Source organism: Natator depressus, chromosome 5 (genome assembly GCF_965152275.1).
Source record: "Natator depressus isolate rNatDep1 chromosome 5, rNatDep2.hap1, whole genome shotgun sequence".
NCBI lineage: Eukaryota > Metazoa > Chordata > Testudines > Cheloniidae > Natator > Natator depressus.
In genome coordinates this window covers 94,937,221-94,953,570 of record NC_134238.1, presented here as the reverse complement: position 1 = coordinate 94,953,570, position 16,350 = coordinate 94,937,221, and the positions used below count along the sequence as shown (strand labels likewise).

General features: G+C 44.1%; 1 protein-coding gene across 1 annotated transcript in view; it reads right to left on the bottom strand.

The window, feature by feature from the left end:
- The window catches only part of TRPM6 (transient receptor potential cation channel subfamily M member 6), a 146,598-nt gene that overhangs the window by 92,052 nt on the left and 38,196 nt on the right, over positions 1 to 16,350 (bottom strand). Inside the window, exon 4 of the mRNA XM_074953237.1 lies at positions 10,971 to 11,151. Coding sequence (XP_074809338.1) covers positions 10,971 to 11,151 — 181 coding nt within the window. The remainder of the gene's footprint in view (positions 1 to 10,970; positions 11,152 to 16,350) is intronic.

Genomic DNA, 16,350 nt, shown 5'->3' with positions numbered 1-16,350 from the left:
AAGTAGAGCTCTGTGTAAGCTCAAAAACTTGTCTCTTTCACCAACAGAAGTTGGTCCAATAAAAGATATTACCTCACCCACCTTGTCTCTCTGTTAGAGTTAATGGAAAACATTGAGACATCCCCCCAAGCTATCAAAGTCAAGAGGTAGTTTCCCTCCTCTGAATAACCATGAGTTATCATGGACCAAAAGGGGGAAATAGAAAAGAAAAAGCTTTTTAAAAACAGCTTGCAACTGATGTTTTTTTATTCAGAACCCGAGGAACAGTCTCGAGGTGGGTGACTGTCCATGAATGCTGGATCCATGAATGTGATAGCTAGGGTGTATGCTGGGAAACTGTGTAAAGGCATCAGGGTATTTTTATTAGATAAGGGATTTTATTGATGTGAAAGTGTAAAGGCTGAGATTGTGTCTTTATGTTTCTGTGTAACTTGTGTATGTTTGCTTTTGCTTTACTATTTCATCTTTGAATCTGTGATTTTTCTATTAAATAAACGTTTTGATTATTTTCATACCAAGCAGGTATCTGGTCTGCAAACTGTATTATTGACTATTGATCTCTGACCCAACCTTGGAGGGTTTATAGTTTAGGGTAAAATTTAACATATCTGCTTAAGCATGCTTATAGAAAGAATAATGGAAGTTCTTGAAACTGTAATAGCAACTAGAAGAATGTAGTTATGAAAAATACACTTGGCTATAGGTCTTAAACATTAAGTATTAAGGGCTTAGAATGAAGCCCATTAGAAGCTGGCAGTTGGCATAAGCCAGCATGAGTAGTATGTGCTTGACCAAAGGTTATGAAATGATACTTGCTTGACCTATGGTTATAAAATTTAGCAATATTTATTTTGTGATCATTTAGTAATGTATTGTGTGATAAGCAGGTAAACCACACATGAACACATGGTATCATCTTAGGGTACTTTTGTAATATAGTAACCATGGAGCTAACTGTGTGGACGTAGTGAAACTTCTGGGACATTAATTGATGCAAGTGAGGTATTAACGGTCAGCAGCTTAACTATAGTTAGCCAGAATACCACATATGGTTGGCTGGAACACCACACATGTGCAGGAATATGGACCTGGACATGTGTCAGATCTGGACCTGGTCATATGTGGGTGGAATAGGAAAAGGTATACAAATGATGTGGTTGTCAGACCTGTTGTTGGGACACCAGAACGATGACATGGGACAATAAGGTGGGAAGCCAGGCCCAGCACCTTTCTCTTGGGGTGATCTCCTTTTAAATTTCCTTCCATCTTTGTTTCTAACGGTCTCCATAAGGTGGTAAGTATGTGCAGTGTAAGACTGTAAGTATGAACAATGCAGGAAACTACGTTATTGTATTTATTCTTGTGTATATTAATTTATCTCTTATTTCAATTATATTTGTCTTTATTAACTAAAGCTCAAAGTTTGTGTGCATTTCACCAATTTCATCTTCTTAATTAACTCTAAGTAGCTGCCTGAGTTAGAGAACCTGTTATTTGTGACAGATGTACTTTGCACCCTAGCTCAATCCCAAGATACAATGTGGCATGTATATGCCAATGCAAGCTGGTAGCTGGAGGGCTGATTTTGGGGGTGATAAACCAGGGGGGAACAGTGCCAGTGTTTGGTAATTAAGAACTCAGGGAGATTGTATTTGGAGAGACTTGGGACTAGAAGAGCTGTTGGTGTCACCCTGCAAGTAGTAACTAGGCTGGTGAGAGCCCAGGTGAGAACTTATGCTTGTGGTCTGGCTATTGGTGTCAAGGATCTGAATGACAGCTTCACAGCACAAAGTCTCACACAAGGTAATAGGGAAGGCAGTGTCAGAGCCTCATACTGGCCTGAGAGCACCCCAAAACATCACAGTGGCTTCCAGAATTACCAGTGCTGCTTCTCTACTGATCTTCTGAAGCATCCTGGTGAGGAAAGGAAAGATAGGTAAGAGTGTCTTTTGGCCATTTTTGTGACCCCACAGCAAAAGAAGAGCACTGAACTTTGTGATTCAGGTGGGAGGCAAATAGATCCACTTCTGGGAGACCAAATTCTTTATCAATAGATGGAACACCAAGGGGTGTAGTTCCCATTCTGAATGATCTAACTTTTGCCTGAGCCATCAGCTGTGACTTTCAACTTTTTATTGGATGTCAAAGGAGTAAGTTGACTGCAAATTCTCCTCTGCCCAAGTCATCAGGAGGAGTTTCTCTCTGAAGGACTATAAACCTTGTTCCCTTTTGTTTGTTGACATATGACATACCTGTGGTGTCATCTGTCATGATCAGCATGAGGTGGGCCCAGATATGGGAGCAGGGCCTTGATATCATATAGGATTGCCCGGAGCGCTAGCCAGTTTATGCTGTACTTGCTCTCTTGTTTGGACCAGATTCCTTGGACTGTCCTCAATCCTGTATGAGCGTCTCATCCCTCTGGGCTTGCATCTGTGGCAATAACTGTCCTGATTGATTCTCCTATAATAAAACCTGAGTTGAATCTGCTTGTAGTCATCCACCATTTGAATGACCTGAGAATCCTTCTGGCAAGAGAGAGCTTCACTGGGGATCAGAGGAAGCTCTGTAGCTTTGCCTGTCTTTCTGAAAATAAGGAACTTTGTAGAGGATAGCATCTGTGCCCACTCCAAAATGGGGAATACACAGAGAGTGAGTTAACTGATTCTCTCTCTAAACGAAAAGGAGTACTTGTGGCACCTTAGAGACTATTGTTAGTCTCTAAGGTGTCACAAGTACTCCTTTTCTTTTTGCGAATACAGACTAACACGGCTGCTACTCTGAAACCTTTCTCTAAACAGTGAATCTACAGCATCCTTATCCCTTGGGAGGTGCAGTCTAAGACTGCTCTGCATGAGGTTTGTCTAAGGAGGTCACACGGTAAGAGTTAGACTTGGATTCCTTCATGTCTGAAAGCTACTACTAACACTGCCAGCATTTCCATAAACATTTGCAATGCTGTTGCTAAACCAAAAGACAAGAACCTGTATTGACAGTGTTGTGCTCCTACAGCAAGTTTAGGAAGTATCTGAGAAACTGTCAAACTGTTGTCACTTCATGTTGTCAAGTCCTGAGGAATGTTGTTGCTATGGCAACACTGTCAAGCCTGCTAAGCTGTCACAGCAGCTAAGTGCTTCTGTTCTTGGAGCTCCGGTGTTACCAGCATGAGCAGAGAGCACAGCCTACTAATTCAGCAGACCTTGATGTTACTCAGAGACAGACCCTGGGCACAGTTCAGTGACAAATGCACTCGGCAAAGTTTATTGCCCTCCAGGCACAGTCCTAAAGACTTACACAACTTGCTCAAGAACATTAACACGAGTGCCCCATGGCAAGGAGTGGCTCAGGCAGCAGTGGAAATCTCTGCTCTCCCTTCAGCCAGACTACGGGTTAAGGCAAGGTATCCGGACATACCCCTTATATGTTTCATGACATCTGCTTGTTACCTTCCCTTGTACCTTTTTAAATAGATTGAAAGGGGCCATCCATGTTAGCATTGCTTGTGGAAACCTACTGGAGCCCTTAGGGTGAGATGACAGTTCTTTTTTGTTTTTGTTGGCCTGGTCCCCTGATAGTTTTTGAGCCCAAAGGAGGGGCCCAAGATTATGCCAGCCTGAACTTGGCTGCCTGTGACAGGCCTGTAGAGTGAGGTGGCCATTCTTTCAGGTAAAAAAAATAAATAAATCCCACTTAGAAATGACAACTCCCTGACCACAAGGGGAAAAGACACATTTATCTTCTGTAGTGATCCCAGGTTAAATTTTGACATTGAGGGAAAATCCCTATCCCATTATTACACCCTCACAGGGGCATGAGGAGGGGTATAGAGCTATAGCTTATCTAGGGCACCTGCAGACTTCATTTGAACCATTTACAATTCTCAGAATACCTAACACATGCTTGCTTGAAAGTCCATCCTTTTGTCTCTTCTGGTTTTTTACAAAAATATTTTACTATTTGAGTTTCTAACTCTGAGTTGGAGTGCTGGTCTTCCTGTACTTTGTGGGGTTGTGTGTACAGCACACCTAGAGGAAACAACACATCTGTGATTTGCAAGGCTGCAGTTTGTGATAGTGAGCTGGGGAACCCAGCACTGATGATTATCCTGTGTGAGGGTGAACAGAGGAACTAGGTGCTGACGAATATCCAATGTGCTGCACTCCATGAAGGTTAGCAGAGGAATGAAGTGTTGAGAAATGTCTCTCTCTTGTACTCTGCAGATTTAGGCAGCTTAAGGAAACACATTTCACTGTCACTTTGTGCTTCTCAGAGCACCTCCTACAGCAATCCCCCGAGTCAGGATCTTCAGAAGATGAAGGGGATCGAGGGGCTCTTTTCTGTGCGCTTTATGTTGGGGTGACTCTCAGATGCAGAGAGTGATATTTCATAGTGACAGTCCTGTGAAGAGGGACCCTGTGGTTACTTTTTGAGCAACTTTCTTACCCTGAGATAGAGGGGGTTCAGGCAAGAGGTTTGTGCTGGACTGGGGCCAGAGGGGGCTTCTCTGGGTCCCATGCTTTGTTCAAGGGAGATTCCTAGATGTGGCCTGGAGATAAGCTGACCCTACCCCAGGAGCACACCAGGCTCCAGTCTTGGAGGTTCAAAATGAGTACTTGGGCCACTTGTTACACTATGAGACGGATCTGGGCTGACACTGTTGGCCAGGAGTAGTTCTGGGCTACTGCAGGGCTGGCCAAGCTGTAGAATGGAAGGAGGGGTTGGGGTGAGGACCCCTTATCAGGATCTCTTTGCTCTGTCTGCTCTGGAACACTATTGGTAGCCCCCTGCCACTGCAGCGGTGTGAGGGAGGGGCTGGGCAGCTGTTCCACAGCTAACAGTTGTGGCTAGCATGGGCTTCAGCAGCTCGTCAGGAAGCTTCCCTGGCCCTTTGATACACTGCTTCAATCTTCACTCCTCAGGGATGGAGGGATGAGGTAAGAGGGAGAGAGTTGCTGATTGTGCTGTTCGGAGGACTGGTGTCCCTGCCTGTGCCAGACCCAGGGAATTTTGCTGCTGAGGTGTTGCCACTGCTTCCTGGGAGTACTCCTGCTTGGAGACAGGGGCTGCAGGAAATCCTACCAAAACCCTGCCACAACCTGAGCACTTGAGAGAGCCCTGGGCCTCCACAAAAGAGGCACAGATCTCCGTGCAGGCACTTAATCAGCAGAGAGGTATAGGAGACAGTGTCTGGCTCTCTCTCTGTTCTGAGCCTTCTCTGCCATGCTGCATGCTACCTGGAAAAGCAGGGGGGAAAGAGAGGCACAGGGATTCAGAGAAGAAAAGGGATCATTTCTGCTGATAAAGGCAGATCCTGATGGTCTGAAGATTTTAAGCCATTTTTTTTCTTTAAATTTGCTCTGCAGTAGGGGAAGAGCTGGTTTGCCTGCCTGCAACTGGAGAGGAAGATGACATCTAGCAGTTTCTCAGAGTACCCTCTCCTGCCTCTGATTGACAGATTTGGTCTGCCTACGTAGAGCAGAGGAACTGTCATGGATCTGTGGACCTCATTGTGAGTAAGAACCAGACTGTTTTGATCACAGTGTACAGTCTGGGAGTGTGTGTAGTTCTATTGGCAAGTTAATGATAGAAGGGTAAGGTAGATGTCATTTGATTAGTAAAAATCTACTGATTCATAATTTCAATGCTGTCGGTGGCATAGTGGAGGGGGATTTGCTGTCCTCTCAGCTCCAGGTCCTCCAATTGGTGGAAAGGTTTATAGAACAATGTCCTTGGAAATGGGTCAAGTTGGGTGTCATTTGAAAGCCTGTTCTCTCACGACCAGCATGGTACCAACCATGACAAACCTTGAACAATTATGTAGATATACAGTCCAGAAAATATTTTTAAAAGTTAACTATTTTCATTATACTTTAACACAGGAGTGTCAAGCATGTACCCTCACAAAGTTAAATTGCGGCCCTCGACTGACAGTAGTGTGTTATCAATTAATGATCAGAACATGATACCTGATTCATGTTTTTAAAGTTACAGATTACTATAAAATGAAAGGGGCCCTTCAAACTGATTTGCAATTACCAGCTAAAAAGAAGTAGTTCTATTGCTTATGAGCTTTGCTTTTATGCCAAAAGAGTTGTAGTAAGGCGTTTACTACTGTTTAAGGTGTCAGCATCCAGCCAGAAATTATTGGAATCCATCTGCAAATGGCATGCACAGTTACATAACATACATTACAAAACAATTAATTACAAACCCAAAGTATTACAAAATCCTTGAGTTTACATTGGTTTTGATCATTTTTAGGCATCAATGGGAAGACAGAGCATACCGACTAGCAGCTGCATCTTTGGAGAATATCACCATGGAGCACCTGGTTAAACACAATGCTCAGTGGCACCTTACATACTCTAAGAAGTGTGCCATAAACTAAATCATGGCAAGGTTGGAGAGGAAGCACATCAAGAATCAGGGAAAAGTTGAGAATCAGGGACAAGTACTAGCTGTGGGCAAGACTCACTGTGACTGAATGCACCCTTGTATTCACACCCTACATATTACTGTAATAATCTTTGTACAAAATGTCTTGGGAAGTATTATTTGAAAACTAATAGCTCACCAGTCAATAATATCATGGTGAACTGTATGCAACAATATTGTGTGTAAAGTTATGAAATCCACCCTGTATAATAATAAAAGCACATGTTCAAACCCACCTAGCGCCAGTTAGGGCACAACCAGTCAAGCAGGACTTAAAGGGATGTATGGTTACCGCAATTTGCAAATAATCTGTAAATAAAGTCCTCAGACAGCGAGAGAGAAAAAGAAGACAAAGAAAAACTGCATATCAGCACACAGGATAGCACTATATGAGGGGGGCTGAAGTATAACAGTGAAGGGCAAACATCCCAAAATATCTCTCTCCCTGTCCATCTCCCTCCTTGCACCTAAGATGACAAAAGAAACAGCGGTTGGACTTTGTGGGAGAGGTCCTAACCTGCAGATTTTGATCAGGAACACGGTTGGAAGGATATGGTAAGGACTTTACCTGGAATCCAGTAAAGTTTGTTAAGTTAGGAACTAGAAAGTGTTTTATCTTTATTCTTCATATAATCATTTCTGAGGTTTATGCCTTATTACTTCTACTCATTTAAAATCCTATCTTCTTTTGTTAATAAACTTGTTTGATTGTTTAATCCAATCTAGTGTGTTTAAATTAGATAGATAGATATCAGGAGGGCCAAATCGCACCTGGAGCTGCAGCTAGCAAGAGATGTCAAGAGTAACAAGAAGGGTTTCTTCAGGTATGTTGGCAACAAGAAGAAAGCCAAGGAAAGTGTGGGCCCCTTACTGAATGAGGGAGGCAACCTAGTGACAGAGGATGTGGAAAAAGCTAATGTACTCAATGCTTTTTTTGCCTCTGTTTTCACTAACAAGGTCAGCTCCCAGACTGCTGCGCTGGGCATCACAGAATGGGGAAGAGATGGCCAGCCCTCTGTGGAGATAGAGGTGGTTAGGGACTATTTAGAAAAGCTGGACGTGCACAAGTCCATGGGGCCGGACGAGTTGCATCCGAGAGTGCTGAAGGAATTGGTGGCGTGATTGCAGAGCCCTTGGCCATTATCTTTGAAAACTCGTGGCGAACGGGGGAAGTCCCGGATGACTGGAAAAAGGCTAATGTAGTGCCAATCTTTAAAAAAGGGAAGAAGGAGGATCCTGGGAACTACAGGCCAGTCAGCCTCACCTCAGTCCCTGGAAAAATCATGGAGCAGGTCCTCAAAGAATCAATCCTGAAGCACTTACATGAGAGGAAAGTGATCAGGAACAGTCAGCATGGATTCACCAAGGGAAGGTCATGCCTGACTAATCTAATCGCCTTTTATGATGAGATTACTGGTTCTGTGGATGAAGGGAAAGCAGTGGATGTATTGTTTCTTGACTTTAGCAAAGCATTTGACACGGTCTCCCACAGTATTCTTGTCAGCAAGTTAAGGAAGTATGGGCTGGATGAATGCACTATAAGGTGGGTAGAAAGCTGGCTAGATTGTCGGGCTCAACGGGTAGTGATGAATGGCTCCATGTCTAGTTGGCAGCCGGTGTCAAGTGGAGTGCCCCAGGGGTCGGTCCTGGGGCCGGTTTTGTTCAATATCTTCATAAATGATCTGGAGGATGGTGTGGATTGCACTCTCAGCAAATTTGCGGATGATACTAAACTGGGAGGAGTGGTAGATACGCTGGAGGGGAGGGATAGGATACAGAAGGACCTAGACAAATTGGAGGATTGGGCCAAAAGAAATCTGATGAGGTTCAATAAGGATGAGTGCAGGGTCCTGCACTTAGGATGGAAGAATCCAATGCACCGCTACAGACTAGGGACCGAATGGCTAGGCAGTAGTTCTGCGGAAAAGGACCTAGGGGTGACAGTGGACGAGAAGCTGGATATGAGTCAACAGTGTGCCCTTGTTGCCAAGAAGGCCAATGGCATTTTGGGATGTATAAGTAGGGGCATAGCGAGCAGATCGAGGGACGTGATCGTTCCCCTCTATTCGACACTGGTGAGGCCTCATCTGGAGTACTGTGTCCAGTTTTGGGCCCCACACTACAAGAAGGATGTGGATAAATTGGAGAGAGTCCAGCGAAGGGCAACAAAAATGATTAGGGGTCTAGAGCACATGACTTATGAGGAGAGGCTGAGGGAGCAGAAGAGAAGAATGAGGGGGGATTTGATAGCTGCTTTCAACTACCTGAAAGGGGGTTCCAAAGAGGATGGCTCTAGACTGTTCTCAATGGTAGCAGATGACAGAACGAGGAGTAATGGTCTCAAGTTGCAGTGGGGGAGGTTTAGATTGGATATTAGGAAAAACTTTTTCACTAAGAGGGTGGTGAAACACTGGAATGCGTTACCTAGGGAGGTGGTAGAATCTCCTTCCTTAGAGGTTTTTAAGGTCAGGCTTGACAAAGCCCTGGCTGGGATGATTTAACTGGGAATTGGTCCTGCTTCGAGCAGGGGGTTGGACTAGATGACCTTCTGGGGTCCCTTCCAACCCTGATATTCTATGATTCTATGAAATTAAATCGCCATTTAAGGTGGCAAGTTGTTGTGTATTGTTCCCTTAGAGGGACAACAGACCTAATATCTCAGGAGAGGGATGGACATTACAGAACATATATTCCAGGGGTCACCCTGTAGTAGTGGCTGGTGAGAGCCAAAGTGTGACTAGAGTATGGCTGGCATGCTGCAGTTACTCACAAACACTCAGCGGCATCTGCATGCTGGTGACTGTGAGGGATTCAGGTTGGGAGCTACAGCAGCATGGCATTGCAGGGCACCTCAGGTTACAGGGCAGGTGATGATACAGCTCCTCACTGCTCTAGATAACACGCTGGTATATGCAAAAAGAAAAGGAGGACTTGTGGAACCTTAGAGACTAACAAATTTATTTGAGCATAAGGTTTCGTGAGCTACAGCTCACTTCATCGGATGTTACACTTGACTTATAGTAAGTCCCATGACATGTGTTTCAAGAAGAACACCTGCTTCTTCTATGGCAAGCCAGAAGCCCAAAGGCATCCATTAAGCACAGTTTCAACCCATGAGACAGGAGAGAAACTATATGAGGCAGCCACTCTGAGTGGGAACGTTGCATAAAAGTAAAGTTAAATGGGTGCACTGACCCAAAAGATGCCCATGCAAATGATATTGTGTATCACCTCAAGTGCAACACCAAGAATGTATGTAATGTGTTTCATCAAAAAGTAAAAGCAACAGAAACAAACACTGTTTTTACCAGTGCAAACTGTGTGACTCAGCCAAATTCATAAATTGCATAAATTTTATCAGAAGGCATTTGATTCAACCTCTAAAGACACTCTCCTCGCTCTGAAAGTGCTTGGAATGGCTGAGACAGTCACTGGTGAGGTCATAAATGCACTGGAATCATTCATATGTCAAGTTTACCATCTGAGGACCAACATTACAATACTTGCAGAATTACATTAATGGTTGTTTTCCAAGAAAAAGACAAATGACCAACAAGGGGTACATTTCCACCCGCTATCAAGAGGGAAAATTATCAAGAAATGGAATGGCTCCAGGATGACTGAATGAATCCAAAACTACCCTCCCCTATAGGGCATACGTATGTCTTGGAGGATGGACTGATCCCACCTGTCTTGTGTGAAATACCATGTTCTCCCAAATCAATTCTTCAGCTAATGAAATGCTTGGGTGCAAAGCTCAGATGCTCATTTCCCTGAAAACATTTGGCCAACAGTCTGCCCTGTATGGAAATGTATGAATTTGGCCCAGACAACGATCAGGGTGACAATGCATCTAGGAGTGGTGCCCTAGATGGAGAAGATAGGACTTTGATGAATAAATGTTTTGAATCCTACTTCTCAAGGCTAACTTCCCTAGGATTACCAAAGATCAATGTTTTTTTCTGTGTAGGCACTGCATCCCTGTGTTATGGTATAATTTAAAAAACATTGATTTTTAAACATTTTCTCAATAAGTATTTGTTCTAGGTTTGTCATGTTTGGTATCATTGTGCTCATGGGAGAAAGGGCTTTCGAATGATACCCAACTCAACCCATTTCTGATGACATTGTATTATCAAAATTTCCTCCAGCCAGAGGAGCCGGGGCTGAAAGCCTGGAGGTCAGCAAGTTTCCCATGCCATGTCGCAGATGGTGACACCATTAAAACGATAATTCTGTGGCTTTTTACAAATCAAACAACACCTCCCTTACCTCTCTACAATTAACTTGTCCACATAATGAGATTTTACTACCTTCTGCTCCCAGACTAATAGTGTAACATGAAGGCACTATATGCATGCTTTTACTGGGCCACTTTGAACTTGGTCTGTTTTCTTGTTTCAGCCAAACAGTTTGAGGTTCACCTAGTGCTAATTTTAACTTGTCCAGTTTCTTTATCATTAAAATAGTAAAAAGAGAAGTCATGTTAACCCAGCATTGTTAAAATCAAATAAAGTTGTAGTTTACAGGCAAACCTTGGCATGGTAAGTGTGATCTCCGTCTTGGAAATTGATCGTTCCAAATGAGTCAGTAGGACTTGTACGTGTATGCTTTTCGACAGACCATTCTTCATTCTCCCTCTCTCTGGTAGACTGGTAGACAGGTGAACTATACTCTATCCCAGGATGATCTCTAATCAGCCGTCCACAGCAACATCTCAAATTAAAAATAGAGTCGTGCATTACATAGATTATCTCAAATACCACTTGTTAAATCTGCAAAGTTGGCATCACACTACATAGCAATCTGCCATCAAATTAAATTTAATCAAATTAAAACAATTAATAGGGACAAAGAGACATGGGATTAAAACACCAACACACTCAGCTATCTCTGGGTCTTGTCTCTTTCTTACACTTTGCAAATGTTTGTATAGCTTGCCACATCCATAAGCTATTAATGAATTAAACTGAAAGTTGAATTTCAGGCTTACGATGCGCAGCCTTCTGGATTTCTGGATCCCAGTTAAGATAAATAGTGGAATTCTAAAATGGATTATGAGGATGATTAATTTATTTGTATTGTGGTTGCACCTAGGAGCTCCAGTCATGGACGAGTAGGACATCACAAGGACGGGCTGCCCTTTAACTGGATAGAGATTAAGAAGCTTTATGCTATTTTATCTCAACTACTACTTAATTGAATGTAATAAAGTACGTCCACTGAAGTAGAATGTTAATGAGACATTAGCAGAATTGCATTTGGCATAGAAAACCCACAGCAGAAGACACTACTATTCAACAAGTTCCTAGTCTCGCCTTCTAGCTTAGTCTATTAATACACCTGGCATCTTCTCTGGGAACATTTCAGGTTTTAAAATATTCTTGTGATAGTCTAAAATTTGCCATGCCCTTAGCAATATTCTCCCTCTGATCCTGTCTATTTCTATAGGGAAAATCTGGCCAGTCTACCAGCATTAAAAGATAGGAGTATTTTTAGTATCCTAAAAATCATGGATGAGCAAATCAATCAGTTAAGAAGACTATTCTGAACTCCAATCCTTTCCCCGAATCAATCCAAAATTTTAAGGATTTAGATTGCTTTCATAAATCTGCACCCAGCGAGCTCCCACCATGTCCCTCAATTTTTACCATCCACCCAAAAGCCATCCCCCAACCTTTCCTTCTCTGTTGTACCTCAGCAGCTCCCGACATATGCACTCAATGAATTCTTGAGCACCTCTGAAACAACAGACCACATACAACTGAAATCAATAGCTGATCCAAGATCAACAGTAAAGACTAGACCTGCAAAACCCCACAACGGGATCAAAGTTAAGAGGTTTATGGAAGCCTTCCAGAGAGACAGGGAATCGTGTGAGTGGATCCCTGTGTGGATACAAAATGTGTATCTGCATCCAATCAGCAAACATGGTACGTGGATATCCACAGATTTGTAGGGCTCTACTTGTGAGGAGCTGAACATGGGAAGTTGGGGATACAGAACTGGTTCTCTTGCAAAAGGGAAGGATGGGAGAAGAGAACTGGCAGAGTTTGGAATGGATAGTTCAGACAAGTATCTCAAATTTTTACCACTTATCTGAGCCAAAACCCCAAATCTTTTAAGGTTTGCCTAACACTGTTAAAAGCAGATTTAAAAATTATAACAAATGGGGATGGTTTGCTACAGAGAAAAAAATAGCTACAAAAGAGAGGCATAGGCAGTAAACAAAGGAAGCAAGAATAAAAAAATGGAAGATAAAAAATAAGTCTAACCAAGTGAAGGATGAAATAGCAAGAAGAAAGAAAGAGCAGATAAGAAAGCAATACAGAACCAAAAAAATTATTTTAAATGATCGCCAACTCTCTTTTGTAAGATTCCAAAAAGAGGGGGAAAATTACATCAACAATGTTTAAAATAGCAGTGTCAATCTACACAAAACTTAGGACAATCATCACCTCCTGTAGATCCTGAGAAATCTGAAATGCAGACTTCCTGGTCTCTCTAACACAAAGAATGATGGCACCATAAGGTTTGAAATAACCATTACATTTTAAGCCTCTCTTTTTATACTGTGACAGACTGGAATACCATCTGAGGGAAATCATGTTTGAAATACTTAATCAGAAACAGGATATTAGTCTTTCCTCACATAATACTCTGATTAAACTAATAATTAAGCCAGGGAAAACAGAGCTGCCACAGAGAGAACCTAAAGCTATCACATCTGAACCCGAGTACATTGTATTCAGCACAGCAAGGTCATTGTTTATGAAGGTACTTTTTGGTACCTAGAGACTTCTTAATTATACATGCATTCAAAACTCTTTGATATAAGCAAATAAGCTTAATTAAATTTGAGCTATTCAGTGTCCTACAAATGCAGATTGGAGGAATGAAAACTCACATAAATACTGAAAATAAACTGGTACACACAATGGAGAATTGAAGAGTTGTAGAAATGTAACTAGCCTCACTATTGCTTGTGCAATGATGCTTGATTAAAAGTCAGAAGGTAATGAGGACTCAACACTTGAAGAACAAAACATAATGAGACTGCTTAGTAAGCGCTCACTTCCAAGACAAACAAGCATTCTGATTCAATATATAACAGTGGAGAGAAGTTTGTGGGGGACAGAGAACTTCTCTGAAACAAGGATATGCCACACAGACCCGAGGGGTTTGTCTTGATTAGGCAAAGTGGTTCAGTTTCAGTTGGGCTTAGTTAACATGTGCTAGCTAAATTCAGTTTAAATGTAGCCTTTTTCTGAGTCAGGACAAACCCTGAAGGATTAACAGAAAACACAGACCTGTCAGAAAGAGGCCAGAGACGGACAGAGGCGCACACACACACACAAAAACAAACTCTAAGGCAGAGGTGGGCAAACTACGGCCTGTGGGACCGTCCTGCGCCTGCCCACCTTCCAGGCTTTCAAATAAGCCGTCTTGCCGCTTTGAGCGGCATGGTAAGGGGGAGGGCGGGGAGGTCCCTGGGGGCAGTCAAAGGACAGGGGGCGGTTGGATGGGGCGGAGGTTTGGGGGGGCGGGGGGTCAGGAGACAGGGAGCAGGAGAGGTGGGGTCCTGGGGGGTCCCTGGGGTCCCGGGAAGGGGGGGGACAGAGAGCAGGGGGGTGTTGGACAGGGGGTGGGGTTCTTGGGGGGAAGTTAGGGATGGGGGTCCCAGGAGGGGGCGGTCAGGGGACAAGGAGCGGGGTGGGGGGGTTGGATGGGTCGGGAGGCCCGGGGGGGCCTGTCAGAGGACAAGGAGCCGGGGGGGGGCGGGTTGGACAGGTCGGAGGTTCTGAGAGGGGCAGTCAGGGGGCGGGAACTGGGAGGGGGCGGATACGGGGTGGGGGCCAGGCTCTTTGGGGAGGCACAGCCTTCGCTACCTGGCCCTCCATACCGTTTTGCAACCCCAGTGTGGCCCTCAGGCCAAAAAGTTTGCTGTTAGAACAGGGGTGGGCAAACTTTTTGGCCCGAGGGCCACATTGGGGTTGCAAAACGGTATGGAGGGCCAGGTAGGGAAGGCTGTGCCTCCCCAAAGAGCCTGGCCCCCACCCCGTATTCCCCCCCTCCCACTTCCCGCCTGACTGCCGCCCTCAGAACCCCCCAACCCATCCAACCCCCCTGCTCCTTGCCCCGTGGGACCCAACCCCGCTCCCTGTCTCCTGACTTCCCTGCCCCCATCTACACCCCCACCCCTGACAGGCCCCCTCAGAACTCCAGACCCATCCAACCCCCGGCTCCTTGCCCCCTGACCCATCCAACCCCCCCCCACACACTCCTTGTCCCCTGACCACTCCCTCCCAGAACCCCCGTCCCTAACTGCCCCCCAGCACCCCACCCCCTATCCAACTCCCCCACCCCGTTCCCTGTTGTATCAACCAGGCAAGGTACTAACAAGCTTCAACAGAACTTTATTTTCAAAGTAGAAACCTCTTTACCAAGCTGCTGCTGCACCTTCTGTAGCTTTCTCCCAGCCTCTCAACTCTTCCCCCCTCCTTCCTGTTTCCTGTCCTTTAAGACTCCCAACAGCCAGTGCTCCCAATTCTAATAATTACAAGCAACATCTAAACACCACATTCCCTCCTCTCTTAAGAAACTCTCCCAATTAAAATAAACATTGTTGTTCTAACCACAGGAACAAATATGAAACAAGACACTGTACTGTTGGCAGAAATATTACACTGAAAACACTGTCGATACTACATAACATAGTCTCTAGTCCAGACAGGTAGACGTCTGGGTCTGTTGGGTCATCGCTCAAGCCCCGGTTCCAGTGCAATGTCTTGTTGTGTTGGTACTACGGTGAAGTCATCCAATGCAGACTGGGTGTTGGCATAATCTCCTCTTGGTGCATAGGCAGGTGCAACATAAGAAGCATTCCATACCCACCCATCAGAAAATCAATAGGTGTAAGGCCCCTTCTTCCCTATGATTTTAAGAGGAGCTGTGAATTTATAGTCCCCTTTGAGTAAAATTCCAGGTTTTCATATTCTAATGAAGGAACCACACTTAAACTTTGGTTCCTTAGCACCCCGCCGATTGTCTGTGAAAGCCTTAGACTTTGCTTGGTTCTGTTCAACTGTTTTTCTCACATCATCCTCTTTTGGGGCATCAGGTCATGCCTTTAACAATCCAGCAATGTTCAGTTTAGTATTCATCTGTTTCCCTTGCAGTAACTCTGCAGGTGATCTTTGCATTGTGGCATGTCGTGTAGCCCAGTATGCTTGCAAGAAATCAGTAGTGAAGGTTATCCACAATCGCCCTTCCAGTTTAGCCGCTTGCAAACTCTTTCAAACTTCTGTTAAACCATTCGATTTCCCCATTGGCTTGAGGGTAATGTAGGGATGACCTTCTGTGTAAAATGTTCCTCTCTGCTAAAAAAGTTTCAAACTCCAGGGAAGTAAATTGACTACCATTATCTGAAACCAGTTCTTTGGGGTTACCTTCCCTGCTAAAAACTGAAATGAGGAACTTAATTACTGTAGCAGAAGAGATTTGCGATGTAAACGCTACTTCAGGCCATTTACTGAAATAGTCTATTAAAGTGATGGCATAACAGCAGTCAATTGGAGCAGTATCAAAGGGTCCTACAATGTCAATCGCCACTTTTTCCCATGCAGTTTCAGGAAGAGGAACAGGCTGTAATGGAGGAGTACATGTCACTGCTGTTTTATCGTGCATTTGGCAAGTGACACAGGATTTTATGAGTACTTCAGTTTGAGAGTCCATCCCTGGCCACCAATACAGATCTCGTAGTCGTTGTTTGGTTCGGACAATTCCTTGATGAGTATCATGTGCCAGGTCTATGAGTTTTGACTGTAATTCTTCTGGCACAAGTAGCTGGTGTGTACCTCGTAGCACACAGCCATCAAGCAAAGAAAGTTCATCCCAAACTCCAAAATAAGGCAG